The sequence below is a fragment of the Eublepharis macularius genome, chromosome 5 (genome assembly GCF_028583425.1).
Source record: "Eublepharis macularius isolate TG4126 chromosome 5, MPM_Emac_v1.0, whole genome shotgun sequence".
Taxonomy (NCBI): domain Eukaryota; kingdom Metazoa; phylum Chordata; class Lepidosauria; order Squamata; family Eublepharidae; genus Eublepharis; species Eublepharis macularius.
The window spans coordinates 31,819,303-31,832,288 of record NC_072794.1 but is presented as its reverse complement, the minus strand read 5'-3'; the positions used below and the strand labels follow the sequence as shown (position 1 = coordinate 31,832,288).

At 43.7% G+C, this 12,986-nt stretch overlaps 1 protein-coding gene across 2 annotated transcripts in view; it reads right to left on the bottom strand.

Moving 5' to 3' along the window:
- The window catches only part of SMG7 (SMG7 nonsense mediated mRNA decay factor), a 77,403-nt gene extending 69,540 nt beyond the window's left edge, over positions 1–7,863 (bottom strand). For both annotated transcript variants that reach the window (XM_054980516.1, XM_054980515.1), the window contains exon 1: positions 7,725–7,863. In XM_054980516.1, coding sequence (XP_054836491.1) covers positions 7,725–7,753 — 29 coding nt within the window. In that variant the 5' untranslated portion in view covers positions 7,754–7,863. The remainder of the gene's footprint in view (positions 1–7,724) is intronic.
- Positions 7,864–12,986: the final 5,123 nt, after the last annotated feature.

Sequence of the window (12,986 nt, the reverse complement as noted above, 5' to 3'; positions counted from 1 at the left end):
TAAGAGAGATCAGGACACAATGGAACAGCCCTTGCCAGTGCTTTCATCTTTCTAGCTTCCTTTGGCAATAAAGATGGCTAATCCAACAAATATGAATAAACACTCCAAAAAACACTAAGGGGAGAGAAGCCAGGACTGGGGGAGAGAGGGGACAGAAATGCTGAGCAGCTGCAGCTCTCAGGCAAGGAACTATCCCCAACAGTAGAATGAAAGGAAGTAGAAGCACCCAGCAGTGGTTTTCAAACTGTAGTTCAAGGAACCCAGAGATCCCTTGGAAGCTCATCAGAGTTCTTCAGTAAGATGCTCAATAATGATTCTCACACTTCCCCCTAGAAGATGGTTTGCTGACTGCTGTCTAGGTGCACTCAATTCACACAGGCCAATGATGATGCCTAATAAGAAGGCCCAACAGTACCTAAAATGACCAAAAGCTTGGAACATGTCCCCGATAATTCTCAGGGGCTTCTTGGTAGACAGGTTAACATGAAAAGAGTTCCCTACTCCTCTCCATTTTACGTTCAGCTTTTTGCCACATATATGAACATTTTACCTTTTTATCTGCAGAACACTAAACATATTTGGAGCATAAAACTAAAAATCTTTAGCCACCTGTAACCAGCCCTGATTCCTGGTCTTCTAAAAGTTGGAGTGAAAGGTGAAGGACAAAGAGCAGCAACAAGAGCAAAGCATGCAGCCTCAAAGTCCAAATGGAGTATGCAGGATCCTGTTCAGATTTTCATTCTCACGCACACGCACATTTCCCTCAGCTGAGATTTAACTATGTAGTTAGTCACTGGGACAAAGCGTGAAAACAAAGGCACTATGTCTGAAAGACTCAGTTATGAGAAGATCTCTGGCTGCATTTAGGTGTCATGAACAAAGTAAAGTTTCCTTCCCTTATGTGCTATGCTATGATTGAAGATTTCCTGGCACAGAACTAGCTGCAATTTGTCTTGCTTTCCAAATTGGACACTTTAATAAGCTGCAGATTTTTTCTTGCCTTCATATTGAGATTCAGCATTAGAAACTTTGGTTTGTAGGCAAGAAACCAACTGCAATTTATTAAAGTGACAAATTGCAGTTGGTTCTAATGCAGGAACTTTTCACATTTGTTGTGGAGTTCAAGAGGGAAGGGGAATAAGCATGCATTACCAAGGATTTGGCTTGTTAACTTCCCACAAAGGAGGATCCCAGACTTGCATTTTCATACCTTATGTTTTTTAAATCCTGGCCAAGACTTCAAGGTACTGTAAAGTCATTCTGATATTTTATGACTGAGTAATTAAGATTTTGTTATCCCCAGGTAGCCAAAAAAAAGCCAATTGGGGCAGAATGTCACCCACAATGGCATAGCTTCTACCATATTTATAAAAGTTGTTTCAAATTATAATTGTACCTCAGCCCAGAAACCCACTAAAGCCCTAAGCACTTGATATACAATGTGACACACACAACGCTGAACCAATGTCCAGTCTCTAGGATAGCTAGTTCCTAATCAACGCAAGATGGGAACAAGGAGTCAAGCTGGTGTTTCTATCTGCTTTTCTTTTTTCAGCTCTCGGGCTCCAATGACAAGCAGTAGTTCTGCTGTCTAGATTTTACACATAGTACATAGACTTGCTTTAAAAATATTACTATTGTCCAGAGTCCCATCTATAGTATTTTTTTAAATACTCCATAAATTGGTCATTGTTTCTCAATCTCTAGTCCTCTCTCTTTACCACAATCCATTTTATAGGTCAAACCTGTCAGCAGAAATGAACAATCTGATAGAGGCTGTGCTCGAAGTCAGCCAAGCGCCAAGAGGACTACCACAGATGCAAGAGAGCAAAATTAAAGATATATCCCTCTAAATAACACCACTTTGTTCTTTCTGCCTCCTCAACCCAAACTGAAGACTTGAAAGACAAATATGGAATACATATTGCAAACAAGGGGCTATCTGGGAGAAAGCCCACAGATTAACCTGCACTCTCTGATAGCTTTTAGGTCCTAGCAGGTCAAATGCTTGGTAAACAAGCACATGTTCACATTTATAATTAACCAGACTCTTTATGGTTAAAAACTCCTAAACAGAGAATATAAGGAGAGAAAAACCAAAATGGCTTTGATCTGCAGGGTTTGCTAATTTCAGATGCAGTCAAGATTCCTAAGATGCTATTAACAAAGTCTTTCCTCCAAATAAGTGAGATATCAACCAGTTTCAACTGCTTACTCCCCCCCACCCTTAGAAATTAGACTTCAAAACAGCTTCCTGGAAACTCTGTACTATTTGATTTCTTCCAAAACCAGTTCAAAAGGAACCCAACATAAATGCTGAACCTAGTGGTAAACTAAAAAATTACAAGGTAGCACAAAGCATCTTTAAAGGGAACTATGACAGACATGTTTTAAAAGTTGTGTTAATTGTCTCCAGTTGAATGCATGATGTGTCACAGAGTTGAAGCCAACTGGATGATGATCATCTCAAATCTTGAATAAATCAGGAACATCCTGGATTTTTCAAGAGACCAATCTAGCTGAATATTGTAAACTCTCATTGGGCCTTTTTAAAGACAGACTGTCCTACTTAAGTCTCAGATAATTTTATTAGGTATTACAATGATCTGAAGGCCTGACTGAATTCCCCTCCGTCTCTCATTAGCTCAGCTTTGTTGCCTGCAATCAGAACAAATGTTCTGATTCACCTTTCACAATAGCATCCAGCCTACGTTTATACCACCATCGCTAACACTGGCTGACTACCACTGGAACTGCACCTATCAGCGTAGGATCCAGTGGCACTTACACCTTAGTAAGGCATTATTGCTTTTCTCAACAAACAGTAATTGAGGGAGGGGTTAGCATGTCTTTGCTGGACATTCTTTGTTTTTCTCCACTTAGCCTAAGAAGAAAATATTAATATTTGGGGGGGGGGGGGTACATGAACACAAAAAGGATATTTTGGAAATATGAAAGGCAGACTATAAATAATATAAATTAAATTAAAGATACTACAAAGTGCGTACGGAGTACAGACTAACAAAAAGAACTGTTGCTACAGACATTGCCCATATATGCAACTATTGCTGAAAAACAAAAGAGCACAGATTATTTGGATTGCTAGAGTTAAAAGTATTTTCAACTGAGTCTTTCTGGAGAGTAATTCTTAATTATTCCAAAAGACACAAAACTTTAACATCCACTTTATGATGGAGCAAGCACTCAGGAACATATTACTACAGTGAGCCTCTCCACTGTTCCCTGGACTGCCTCAGCTCAAATAAATATATAGTTATGACCTAGACCAGGGCTTGACAAAACCCACATACCAAATCATCATGGAGCCTAGACATTTCACTACGGCGACTAGTACTTTCAGTAATGGTTTTATTGTAGTGTCTCTCCACAAAAAATACAAAGCTTATTTATCATTTCACATCAAAAATGGTATTGTTGTATGGCACAAATAAATGCACACGAAGTTTCTGTCATTGCTTGTTTATACGTTAACTTTACACCATTCAGTGGTGGTGGATGAATTCATTTCTAAACCATTTGCTTTCTATATTGGCTCCATACTTTGTAAACCACTCAGGTGTTAAGCTGTCCTGACAAGCAGTATATAAATTCAATGTTGTTGTCATTATTAATTAAACTGCTTTTAAAGCAACAGAGAAATGAGAAGAAATAGTGGGAAATTAAACTAGGGTTAGGAATAAGTTTTCTGTTCTTGTGATGATAACCAGGGCTATCTCTATATATTTATATGCAAAACTTCTGTTATATTTTTAATAAAATTACGATAAACTGTGAAGAGTTTAGGATTATGTTTTATGGTAGCAATAATTAGAAAATATGGTAATTAATATACAAAACTTGTAAGACTGAAAAACTAATTTGCCTCCCAAATTTTTTAGCTGGTTCCTAGAGCCAAAGGAAGTCTGTCAAGGCCTGATCTACAAAGCCCTCAACAGTCCAAAATTGAGATGCTGCTTCTGTCATATGTTTTGTCACCATTTCTAAGATCAATTAGAAGTACCACTTTATCATTTATGCACTGTTAGGACTAGAAATGCATTTTCAAAGGCAATTTCCTTGAATGTCCAACAGAAATCCCTTTACCTAGAGATTCAAATCCATAGTGCACCCTCCAGAAGTAGAGCAAGTCTTCTTTTTATTGCAGTCACCTTTCAGTTGTCCAAGACAAGGTAATGAGGATGGAGTCTTATTTTTGTAAGTTGCTTGTATCATACTGTAACTCACCCCCAGCATTTGGGATAGAACAGACAACAAATCAAATAAACAAGTTTTGGAAAAAGTAAAATCCTCTGTACTCAGAAGTGTTAAGTTGCACCTTTGACAGAGTATGTTCACCATCAGATTTAGCTAAACTTATACAACATTATCCCAAACAATCATTTAAATGTTCATCTGCATGCTCTTATTCCATACACCAAGAGAAGGAGGGGACACTTTGTAAGGCACAGATGCAGCCTGACACCAGAATATGTCAATCCAATGCATCATCACAGAACTACAGTATGACCAGTTAGATTAAAACAGGTCAATGCTGTTCCCCAGATTTAAAAAGCATATAAAGCCTTCACCAACAGCATCATCTAAACTAATCTATACTAACCAAGATGACAGGAACATTCTGTAAAAACTGAATACACAGCAACTAGTGATAATGAAAGAAACAAGATTTAAAGATGCTGTTTTTACCCATTATTTTGAAAGAGATGACGGCAGAGTTAACAGAGAACCATGAGACTGTCGTGCTGTGAATCTTTCAAGTATCTACACAGTTCCATACCAGAAGAATACGGTGACTAAGTTTGAGAAGTTGATTGTATGGGATACTGTAAGAGGGAAAAGATGGCGGAGAGGGGGCTTTAAGAAGAATATTGATAAGTGCAATTTGCAATACATCCAGACAGTCAATGTTGTTACAGAGCAATGTGTTTGCACGAACCAGGTCTGCTTTGAAGAAACAGTTTGCTACCTGTGATCAACTCCTCTCAGTTACTTGGATTGTATCACAAGGTTATTATTCATGAAGACACAATGAAGCCTAGGTCAGTGGTCTCAAGTTTTGCTACATGGGGACTCTCACTTTAACAGTTTTTCACAAATGCCCAAGTCCACCCCTCCTCTCTCACTGGCTCCTACAACCCTCCAGACAGCATTCTTGAAAGTATATAACAAGCTATGTTTGCCCGAGGGAAGCCTCCACCTTCTAACAGAACAATACTGTAAGAAACACAACAAATACACTTTAAAAGCAAGTCTGCAGAGGCAGCTAATTCTATTGGGACACAACTCAAAAGGGCCTGACAAGGACCAATCTTGCCCCTTAATTAGAAACGCTTTGCATGACAGAGAAGAAGCTTTCTTATTTGTTAATAACTTCTAGCCAGAGTCTGGACGAACAGAAGAGGCCTGAAAACATCTCCAGATCTGCACATAGAAAAAGAATAGCATAACATTCAACTTTTAATATTTAACTGAAACTGGCACTGGCCATTATTACCAATAATGCAAAAGTACTGTTTCGATGGTAAAATACTTTGGATTGGAAAATACAGTGAAAACCAGTTCAACCTTACCTGAAATAACTATGATGGATATATTAGGGACCGTACCTCCTTGATGCCACTCAAGGATTAGAATTCCTAGGGCTAAGAGACTGGATCCCAGCAACTAATCAGCACATTTTCAAGATACTGCTCAGAAATTATCTGGAAGCTAGAAGCCTACAAGTGACAGAAGCTCTACAAGCGTCTATCCTTCAAAAGGTAAGAGAAGCCAATTCCACCCCTTCCCTGAGGTGCTGAATTACTGACCCCATTCAACAAGTTGCGGTGGCTCTGTTTTCACGGTAGCTGTATGGGCTTTCAAAGAGTTTAAGGACCCTTCCCCAAAGTACCACTGCAGATCCGGAGAGGGCCCTAGACCCCAGTTTTTAAAATGTCGATTCACAGAAAAGAATTCTCTTAACAGTACAATCTTGTGCAAAGTTACTCCAGTCTAATCTCATTGATCTCAGCAGGTATTGCACTGTAAATCATAGTTAGTGACAGACTCAAGCAACAGACAGACAGATAGGGAGGGAAAATATTTCTCCAAAATGATCTAAATTGCTTTTCACATTGGTTGCTTTACTTGTATGAAATATTTTCAAAGATATCAGAGGAAGGTATCAATTCAAATGTGAAGAAAAGGAAGGGGTCTGGTTGGAAATTGACAGCATACTGTATATTTTATACACTGGACTGAAGATCCTTGACAAGAAGGACTATTCTTTTTCCACACAGCTCCCTTACCCCAAGACTAAAAAGTCTGCAGTATGCATATCTTTTAGTAACAAATCCATCCTGGATTACTTCCTCTCTTCTTCCTGAAAAGATCTTGGTTACAAAATATGTTTAGTACTATACTATACACTAAGGCAATGGCAACAATTTAGAGGCTATCAGAATTTACATGCCAACTATACAGCATCTTATACAGAGAAGGCCTAAGTACCTAACTTATTGCAGTCAGAGGTTTCACTTGACATCTGAGGTCAAATGCTGGTGTTGTTTGCAGTGTAATACAAAACAGTACCTTAGTGGTGCATCCTTTTAATACCACAGAAACAAGGCAAGAAAAAAGTGAATTAAAATACTGTGATAGAAAAGTTGTCATATTTGGTTTTCTGTCTGCTTTTATACAGCACCTTTAAGTGATCAAAGGTTCCCACTCCTCTTCTCTAACAACCTAATACTCTCTACTACATAGTCTCCTCATTTGCTCACCCAACCATTATTTATCTCATCACCCATAAAACAGCATTGCCCATTTATATTTTAGTGTGCCTCATTTCTTAGGAAGAGCACTATAGCAACCCCTCCATCACAAGATAGTGGTCTAGTATCAAAGAAAAGAGAGTTATCCTCCTACCAGGCATTTTAGTTATCTTTTAAGATTTGTACCATACCCCAGTCCACAGGGCTTTCACAGCAGCTACTATTAATTTTCAGGCAAAATTAAAATTTAATGTACTTCAAATGAGTAGAGATGGAGGGAAAGGTGAATCTTAATTCTACATTTCTCACTTTTATCTTGTTATGCTATCTTTTTTTAGCACAATCCTGCAGTGTTAAAAAAAACCAACCCTGGGTATCCAATTCATACATGACAGGGAGAGTTCTAAACCAGTGCTGTGATATTCTTCTTAACAGCACCTTCCTAGAGCAAGATTCGGGTCCAGTAGTACCATAGAGACCAACTACATTTTCAGGGTATATGAGCTTTCGAGAGTCCAAGCTCCCTCTCAGTTTCTAAATGCATCTTTATTTTTTAAAAAATAATAATAAAGAAGCAATACATACCTTTTCATTTCAAGGTCTCACAACAAGAGGAAGTACAATTCCTGGAATTACACAGGGCATAAGAAGCCCGTGGCCACAGAACACGTTCTTCCATCCTATCCCTATCCAGCACCACCCCCTTCCTCACCACCTGGTACTCCTCTTCCAAAGGGCTCCTATATGCCAAGCATCTCTCAGCTACTCTCGCACGCAGCAGCCTTCCCAGCGCTTTTTGACGCCCCCCTCCATTTCAGGGCCCGGGGTGGAAGCGCGCAGCCCCCCCCCCCCAGCCCCCTCGCGGCTCCAGACCGGTCCAGGAATGCCCCCGCAGGCACCCCCTGCTGCCCCCTTCCTCAACTCCCAACGTTTCTTCCCCTCTCTCCTCACCGAAGATACTGCGCGCAAAGTAAGCTCATCCTCCGCCGCCGCTCGCCGCCCGCCAGTCCTGTGCCGGGGTCTCACACCTCGGGCCCTTTCGCTGCCCGGGAGCCGCCGCAGCCACCGCTGCTGCTGCCGCCGCCTCCGGCCGCCGCCATCTTCCCGTGCTGGGCCCAGACGCTTCCTGGAGGGGGAGGAGGCGTGAGAGAGGAAGGAGGGGGCAGCCGCGAGGGAGGGGAAACGGCTCCGCTCGCCGCCGCCTCCTGACGGGCCCAAGTCTCGCGAGAACCGCCGCCGACGCTCCAGCGCTCGCTCGCTTTCTCGCGCCCGGAATCCCGTACGGGCGAACAGGCCGCCCAGGGTCGAGCCCTCGATGCCGCTTTCCCTCTCTTTCACCCCTCCCCGCTTCCCCACCTCCCCACTCTTCAGTCAGCCCACACTTCCGGGTGCGGCCCCTCCTCGACGGGACACACTTCCGCCTCTAGTGCGCGGAAAAACTCTTCCCTCGCCCTCTCTCGCACGGCCGGCTTGCCTCTCGACGCGGCTTCCTATTGGCTAGACGGATGCCATGGCAACCAGAAGTGCGTGGGGTGGAGGAGGGGAAGCATAGAGGTGTGATTGGTCGCTATGGCAACTGCAGCGTGGCTCTGTGTGGCCTCCTCGCTCTTTTCTCGCGCGTCGATTTTGTTGTTAAACTCCCCGCCGCTGTACGCTAACCCTGAACCACGCTTGCCAGCCTCCAGGTGCTGCCTGGAGATCTCACAGAATTACAACGGATCTCCAGCCAGCAGAGATCGGTTCTCCTGGATAAAACGGTTGCTTTGGAGTGGGGACTATATGCCATTATAGCCTTCTGAGGTGCTTCCCCTCTCCAAACCGTGACCTACCTAGGGTCCACTGCCGAAACCTCCAGGAATTTCCCAACCTGGAGCTTGCAACTTTACCTTCATCCTGCACTCCAAAGTGGACCTAAGCTTTAGTCAAGAGTAAGTCCCGTTGAGTTCAGTGAGATTTACTGCTGGGTCAACGTGCGCACAGGATCGCATCTTTGCAGCACGTTGGTTCAGAAATAAAGCTCTCACTGCGTTCAATGTTTGGTAATAATTCCAGAAAGGTAGCCCTGTTAGTATGCCGTTGCTTCAGCAAAACTAAACAGGAGCCTTAAAGACAAACCAAGCTTTATTCTAGCACAAACATTCATGGACTAGAAGAATTTGAGTCCAGTGGCACCTTAGAGACCAACAAGCTTTTCAGGGTATATATGATTTTCGAGAAGTTTGATTCTTGAATGCTCATACTCTGAAAAGCTTGTCGGTCTCTAAGGTGCCACTGGACTCAAATCCTGCTGCTGTGCTGCAGACCAACACAGCTACCAACCTGAAACTTACGTTCATGGACTAGAGTCCAAGTGGTCAGATGTGCTCAAAAGCCTCAGGGTTTAAATAATCCACCGACTCTACTATGAAGTTCCCTGTATGACCTACAGTCAAGCTCTGCTCGTCCTAACAGCTTTGTAAGGAAAAAAATGCAGGAGGGGGAAACCATGTGTGGCACTCTGAGCTTTCTGATGGAAAGACAGGATAGAAAGCAATAGACAGGGTGGAATGAGGAGGGGTCTGTGACTCAACTAAGCCAGGTTGGGGTGGGGGCAGAACCTTTCAGGAGGCTGCATTTGGCACAGAGGCCTCATGTAGTTGACCCTTACTGCAGGCCTCACCAGTGCTAACATTGGGCTTTTTGCGCCTAAAGCAAAAGGTCAAATCAAAAGAACACTTTTCATCTGCTCATTAAAAAAAAAATTAGCTATAGAGGCAAAAAAAACCCAGCACCCTTTGGAGTGCCCCTAGCAACTGCTTTACTTTCCGTTAGTGCAAGGCTAGCCCTCAGAATGTGGCAGTAGAAACCATATTCAGTGATTGCAAAATGAAAGCAGTGACTTTCACCAGACAAAATGCTCTGTCACTCAGAGTGACCAAGCTACTTGGAGTTTGCATCTGTGAAGTACTTTTCTATGAAGTGATATATTAATGTCAGCCTTTAAACAGGATTCTCAGCAACCTACACACCAAATCCCAGGATGGCTGCAAGCCAAGAAAACATTCAATACATGTCCCTCTGAGTCAAAAGAGACTTTTTGCTGTGTCATACTCCTAAAGTGGGGCATGAGGCAGCTCCTTGGTCCCCAAGCTTGCTAAGGAGTAATTTCCCATTGCAATGTAATAATCCTTCATCACAAAAGGGAACCATCCCATCTCTACTGTAGGTTTCAGAAATAACAATGGTTTTTAATGCTGGACTCTAGCATTAAAATGGACAATGAAGTTCATAAAAATGATGACTGACTTTACTGATGACTAAAAATCACATTGGTGACCAATGATTTGGTTCCCATGTCTGTAAGCAACCTCACTATGGTGCCTTGGGCTAGTGGCTTTCTAGTCCTATTCACAAGTTACGAAGAATGCACATATGTCTTGCTTGCATACATTTGTTTGTAAGGAGCCAACACATGCTGGCTTTACAAATTAAACTGGGAGCCAGTATCTCCAGGGCTGGTGTCAGCCCCTGGCAAGGTGGGGCCGCTGCCATGGCCCATGGCTTCTGGCAGAGCCCACTGCTGCTGACTCCCTCTTCATGCATCTCCTCGGATGCCTGCACTCACATCCTTCTACTGCCTGCTTCTGAGTGCTTTGTCACCTCTGCTCTCAAGCTCTGCTGCTTGAGAAGGACATGTGGGTGGTGCACAAAGCATCAATGTTCCTGGTGGGTATGACAGTGGCACTCCTAGCTGCACCCACTCCCCAGCACCATCGGGGAAAGGCATGTGGGCAGCTGTGACTGCAGGTGGTGGGAGAGCTTGCAAGTGGACAAAGGAAGGACACACAGGCAAGTGGGAACACATGTGTGGGAAGGCAAGAAGGGGAGCCTAGTAGTAGACAGAGGGGGGCCCTGAGCACTCTTTGCCCAGGGCCCCCTAAAACCTGGAACTGACCCTGGGTACCTGTATAAATGTAGGCTTCAATCACACATTCATCTGTAGCTGTGTTGAATGTAACATGAGAATTACTTATTTTTTATTTGATTTGATTTATACCCTGCCCTCCCCACAGATGGGCTCAGGGCGGCTAACAACATTTTAAAAATACATTAAAAGTCACAAAACCATAAAATCGATAATTTTTTAAAAAGTCATTAAAATAGTCCAGGAGCAGGCTATTTAAACAAATATTGGGAGTCCGTATATGGGCATAGCAGATGGCCGAGGGCAGCCCCAGAAAATGTGGTCTTAGATGGAAGAAGGACACCTGCTGTCACTCAGCCAAAGGTCCGGTGGAACATCTCTGTTTTACAGGCCCTGCGGAACTGTAACATGTCCCGCAGTGCCTGGATGTCCAGTGGGAGAGTGTTCCACCAGGCCGTGGCCAGGGCAGAAAAAGCCCTGGCCCTGGTTGAGGCCAGACAGATGTCCTTTGGGCCAGGGACCACCAGGAGTTGCTTTTCTGCAGAGCGCAACACCCTGCAGGGGACGTAATGGAAGAGGTGATCCCACAGGTATGCAGGTCCCAGTCTGTGAAGGGCTTTAAACACCAAGGTTAACACCTTGAACCAGATCCGGAACTCCACTGGGAGCCAGTGCAGCTGGCACAGCACAGGATGAATGTGCGCTCAGATTGGCATTCTGGTAAGGACGCATGCTGCTGCATTCTGGACTGTAACTTCCGGGTCAGGCCCAAGAGCAGTCCAGCGTAGAGTGAGTTGCAGTAGTCTAGCCTGGAGGTGACCATTGCATGGATCACTGTGGGCAGGTCCCAGGGTGAAAGATAGGGCGCCAGTTGCCTGGCCTGTCAAAGATGAAAAAAGGCAGACCTGGCAACGGTCGTGACCTGGGCCTCCATTGAAAGTGTGGCATCCAAGGTCACAGCCAGGCTCCTCACCATCGGTGAAGGTTTCAATTGTACTCCGTTGAGGGCTGAGAGCCGGGTCCCCAGCTCAATCACCCCACGACCTAGACACAGAACCTCCATCTTCAGCGGATTCAATTTCAGGCGACTCTGATGTAACCATACCGTCACAGCCTCAAGACTCTTGGCCAAGGAATCCAGAGTGAGATCAGACTGGCTGTCCATCAGCAGATAGAGCTGAGTGTCATCTGCATACTGGTAACAACCCAGCCCAAAAGCTGTGGGCTAACTGGGCGAGGGGGCGCATATAGATGTTAAATAGCATCAGGGAAAGAATCGCCCCCTGAGGGATGCCACATACCAAAGAATGGTGAGCGGACATCTGTTCCCCGAGTGCCACCCTCTGTCCCCAATTGCGAAGGAAGGAGTTCAGACATTGCAGGGCTGTTCCACAAATCCCCACATTGGCAAGGCGGTGGGTCAGAAGATTATGATTGACCATGTCGAACGCTGCTATAAGATCTAAAAGTATCAGCAGTGTCGACCCACCCCAGTCCAGGTGTTGCTTAATGCATGTCACTTAATGCATGTATAAAGAAAAATCAAACATACACTGTACACGGATTGTATGTGCATGCACTGTAAGTTGTGAATAGGTCTTCCGTCGTACTGTTACCTGCCTGTAAAATGTCAATTGTAATTATTATTGTGAGGGCAAAAACAAATAAAAACAGTGAAACTGAAGTAGTAATTCCTTGCCTCCTGTGCCTCAAATTGTATCACTAAGTATACTGTGCTCTAATCCATATTTCCGTGACAAAATAACATTGGGAACTCCATCACTTGCAGCCAGATCTTCAAAAGAGTTAATGAGAAAGTTCACTGTTTTGAAACTCTGGCCCCTTCGGGCACGGATGAAATTTGGAATATCAAGGAGCAGTCCAGTTCATGTTCTCCCAACCTTTTCTGTCACAGAGCACTTACTGAGGAGCTGGGCTCCATTCCAGCGGGATGTGTTTTCAGTGCAATCATAACAGTTAAACGATTGCCCATTGGCTTCAAAGGATTTAGGGTAACTCTTCTTAGGATTGCACTACCAATAGCATAGCTGACTGAGCAACTGAATGCATATTTTTATTAGCCCCTGCTTTTTTAATAGAGACTATTCCTAGTGTAAACCTATGTCTACAGCAGTGAAATAATTCCTGCTCCTGTCTCCATTTACTCATATATGGCTTAAAGGTAAACGTATATTCTACAATCCCTATCCCTTTACCAAAGCATCTCTCTGAACAATTTCCTTACAGTACAAACTTATTAGGTAAAGGTAAAGGTAGACCTGTGCAAGCGCCAAGTCATTACTGACCCA